Source organism: Cucurbita moschata, unplaced genomic scaffold (assembly GCF_002738365.1).
Source record: "Cucurbita moschata cultivar Rifu unplaced genomic scaffold, Cmos_1.0 Cmo_Scf00026, whole genome shotgun sequence".
NCBI lineage: Eukaryota > Viridiplantae > Streptophyta > Magnoliopsida > Cucurbitales > Cucurbitaceae > Cucurbita > Cucurbita moschata.
Genome location: NW_019268542.1, coordinates 81,571 through 85,936, shown reverse-complemented (window position 1 = coordinate 85,936; position 4,366 = coordinate 81,571). Strand labels below are relative to the sequence as shown.

The window sequence follows — 4,366 nt, the reverse complement described above, 5'->3', positions numbered from 1 at the left end:
TTTTCTTTTTTTTTTTTTTTTTAATTTTTTTTTAATTTATTTATTTCTTTATTTAATTTATTTATTTATTATTTTCGGATTATTACAATAATTGAGACTAAAATATTAAAAAATAAAAATGTGGAAAGAAGGTTATTATAAATTAATACGACAAGGAAACAGGCCATGTTCTAAATCCAAATCATCAAAACTATTTTTGATTTCTGCAATCTTTATGATTTCAATGCACCAAAGATATCAACAATTGAATTTTACACCCACCAATTAAACGGTAATCTTTAACCATCACAAAAACCATAATTAAACGCTATAAAACTTAAGCTTTCCAGTTGAAGATTTTATAAACCGGGCTATACTACATGCTAATCGTTGCGCTTATCATCTTAAATTTCTCGCATAGGAAAAGAGGTATAGCAATAGTGCACCTAAATTCCTACCTTTTATCCTGATTATGAAAGATAATTAATACAAATAAGGTTGGGCTCATGCTTTAAATTTGTATTTAAGAAATAGGTTACTTTTAATAGTAGTATAATTTACGTCCATCAATCAATGTTAACCGCATGACTAGACAAGAATAAAATAAAACAACTTCCTTTTAAATCAAGAACGGCCAGCATAGACGTTACAAAACGTGATTATTCTTTCCTTGAAATCGCAAGGAAATAAAGAAGACGTTATAAAGATGAGGCGTTTCACGGATATAAAATGGGGAACTGATACCCAAGCATTCCATTGTAGCAAGGAATAAGAGAAGAAAAGAATGGGGGGACAAAGCTTGAGAAATCTCAAAATTGTGGTGTTCATCTTCCTAGCCCTTACTTCTGGTACTTGATCCTTCCTGCTTCTCCATATTGATTTAGATTGATAGATAGTATTGAAAAGTAGGTTTTTGTTTGTATGAATAAGTTTGTGTTACTGTTGCAGGATGGATGGTGGCTCAGACGGAGGGGCGGACATGCTATAAACACAGCGATGCGTTTATAGGACCGTGCATTGAAGAAACATGTGCTGAACTTTGCATTTCTTTTGAGAAGTGGGATGGCGGATTTTGCTCGGGTGATAAATGCACTTGTTCGAAGCAATGTGCTGAGTCCACGCTTTAATGGGTTTGTAATTCACCACAGTTGTTGCTATCTGAATGTAATAAGCGACTCCAATTCTACTGAATTGCACAACATGTTTACTCACCAAGCTTCTTTCTTCCTTCTTCCTTTTTATAATTTTTATCTCAACTCGCAAGTTCAAATTTATAGGATCCAAATTGCTTTAAAAGGTTAGTATTTAAACTCATTAAGTTTTAATACTTATGAACTACAAAAGGTTAGTATTTAAACTTATTAAGTTTTAATACTTATGAACATGCTAGTTAATTACAATAATTAATGTTCTAAAAGGCCTAAGATCCAAATTGCTTCCGCATGTGTTATATTAACACCATCAATTGGTATCAGAGCAAGTTTAGGCACTTTATTTACATTAATTTGATCATGGTGGGTACCATTTCATGAATGAAATTTGTGGTTGCTAAAGTGGATGGATTTGGTTTTGGCATTTTTTTATGCTTCCATTTGATACAATTATTGTAATAAGCCTAAGGTGTATGAGCTTTAATGAATGAAGAAAGGTCTGTAATTTTTATGGAGTCATTAGAGTCCATTTTAGGTTGTAATTGATCGAAAATGGAAGAGATAAGCAAGCTGAACCGAAGAAGATGGAAGAGGCGGTTCGGGTGTTTTTTCTGTCTTTGGGGACCGATTCAACGTTTTTAAGGGTTGGTTTGTCCAGTTCGTGATCCTCGGGAGCGGCTCAAGTTATTTTTAATTATTAATGTAATAATTTAGTTAATTGCTTGCTTTAAAATGCCAAAACCAACCCACTTTAGTGTGTTTAATTAATTATGCATTATGAATGTATGTTTTAATTAAATAGAAAATGTATACGCATAAAGTATGTCATATAGATTTAAAATCCCACCATAGGCTAAGCATGTTCCATGCATTCCAAGTATGTTATAAGTGTTATAATGTATAGTATGCATGTCTTAGGGTTCCATGAGTGATAGATATAAATTGTTATATTATTGCATGGAATGCATGATTATATAAATTGTTATATAAAGCATGTTATAGGTTATTTTCAACGTCATAAATTGAGGTAGACGTTAAAATCTATAATAAAGATAAGTGCATGCTCACTAAGGGTTAAGAACCGAGCACGATCAATTTTAACAGTTAAAAAGGGTCGATGTCTTATAAAATTGCGGTTACGAGAAAGCTCACCTGGCACGATCTTGTCTAAGGCTGAAGGTACTTAAGTTGACGGTTTACGGAACACCTACTACCTGGAGATCGGACTAGTACTTGAGCTTAGTTAGCCCAGTTTTATGAGCATGCTTAAGTGATGTAAGATTTAGAAAAATCACCTAGACTTAAGTTATATTTAATTAGCCGGAATATACTTAAGAAATGAGTATACCCAACCATCTAAAATACCTAGTAGGAGGAAAAAGGTGTATAAGATACATCGTTTTCTCTTCACGCTCTCTGTAAAATTCACACAGTGAGATTCATGCTCGGCCTCGTGTCGCCCTGGGAGCGTCCTCCATTCGGAAGGTATTTGCATGAGTCAATAACAAGGTGAATTGAGAAAGTATTTATAGTAAGTGGGAGAAGAAAGTCAACACGTCCTATGGTCTCCACCACTAGGTTGCACCGTGAGATTCCCATGTTCCGCCTGCATGTTGCCCTAGAGCAACTACCCATTCGGAGGGTCGTAACATGGGAGTCGGAACAACGCAAACTCCAGAAATGGATAGGATTTCTTAGGTCCATTCCCAACTTTGGCTTTTTCATTAGATAGCGTTGTTGGGACCGATCTCTGAGGTCTGAAATTGGTGGGTCACACTTGCGAAGAATTACTAAGAGTTAGTATATTCTTGACCAAAATAGCGATAACTAAAACACTATAGGAACAAGAGTTATTCTAGAATTAGTGTTTAAGTCAAGAATGTCTTGGTTTAGTGAATGAGTGATTGACTGCCCCTCGGTAGAAGTTGCTCTAACTCACTAAAGTATCGTTGCAAATTAATAATGATTTGGGTACATTATTACATTTGCTAAAACTGATTGGATTAAACAGGATTAAGTCAAATCACTAATAGAATTTTCTTTATAACACAGCATGACAAACTCAATAGTACAATTACTCGCTTCTGAGAAATTAAACGGCGACAACTACACAACTTGGAAATCAAACCTAAACACAATACTGGTCATTGATGATTTAAAGTTTGTTTTAACTGAGGAGTGTCCTCCAAACCCAAACTCAAATGCAAACCGAACAACTCGGGATGCATATGACAGATGGATAAAGGCAAATGACAAAGCCCGAGTGTACATTCTAGCCAGCATATCTGATGTTTTGGCTAAGAAACACAATGTTATGGGTACTGCTAAAGAGATTATGGAATCTCTAAAAGGGATGTTTGGACAACCGTCTTTCTCCCTTAGACATGAAGCCATAAAATACATTTACAACTGCCGTATGAAAGAAGGGACCTCAGTTAGAGAACATGTCTTAGACATGATGGTCCATTTCAATGTGGCAGAAGAAAATGAAGCTGTCATTGATGAGAAGAGTCAAGTCAGTTTTATCATGATGTCTCTTCCTAAGAGCTTCTTCCAGTTCCGCACCAATGTGGTTATGAACAAAATAGAATATAACTTGACTGCTCTTCTCAATGAGCTACAGACTTATCAGTCCCTCTTAACGAATGAGGGAAAAACAGGAGAAGCAAATGTTGCTATCTCCAAGAAATTACTACAAGAATCGTCCTCCAAAAATAAGTCTGGACCTTCAACTTCTAAAAGTGTTTTGATGAAGAAGAAGGGAAAAGGGAAAAATAAGATTCCTACTAACCGCAAGAACAAGGTTCAAAAGGCAGATAAAGGAAAATGTTTCCATTGCAACGAAAACGAGCACTGGAAGAGAAACTGCCCAAAATACCTTGCAGAGAAGAAAGCCGAAAAGACACAACAAAGTAAATATGATTTACTCGTTGTAGAAATATGTTTAGTAGAGTATGACAACTCAACTTGGATACTAGATTCAGGGGCGACTAATCATATTTGTTCTTTTTACCAGGAAACTAGCTCCTGGAGAATGCTTGCGGACGACGAGATAACACTCAGGGTTGAAACAGGAGAGGTTGTCTCAGCAAGATCAGTAGGAAATTTAAAGTTGTTTTTCGGAGATAGATTCATTATATTAGATAATGTACTTTTTGTTCCTGGAATGAAAAGAAATCTAGTATCCATCTTTTTTTTATTAGAACAGTTGTATAAAGTATCTTTTGAAATCAATG

General features: G+C 35.1%; 1 protein-coding gene across 1 annotated transcript; it reads left to right on the top strand.

The window, feature by feature from the left end:
• The first annotated feature begins 679 nt into the window (after window positions 1-679).
• LOC111461967 (defensin-like protein 2) lies at window positions 680-1,188 on the top strand. The gene is made up of 2 exons (XM_023105611.1): window positions 680-827; window positions 928-1,188. Exons 1-2 carry the CDS (start codon window positions 764-766, stop codon window positions 1,104-1,106), a joined length of 243 nt encoding a protein of 80 aa, XP_022961379.1. The 5' UTR covers window positions 680-763; the 3' UTR covers window positions 1,107-1,188.
• The last annotated feature ends 3,178 nt before the right edge of the window (window positions 1,189-4,366 follow it).

Excerpts from the sequence above, each read along its gene's own strand:
- LOC111461967 (XM_023105611.1), top strand. The coding sequence starts at position 764 with ATGGGGGGACAAAGCTTGAGAAATCTCAAAATTGTGGTGTTCATCTTC. Across the intron at positions 828-927 it reads CTTCCTAGCCCTTACTTCTG|GATGGATGGTGGCTCAGACG; the intron begins GTACTTGATCCT and ends TTACTGTTGCAG.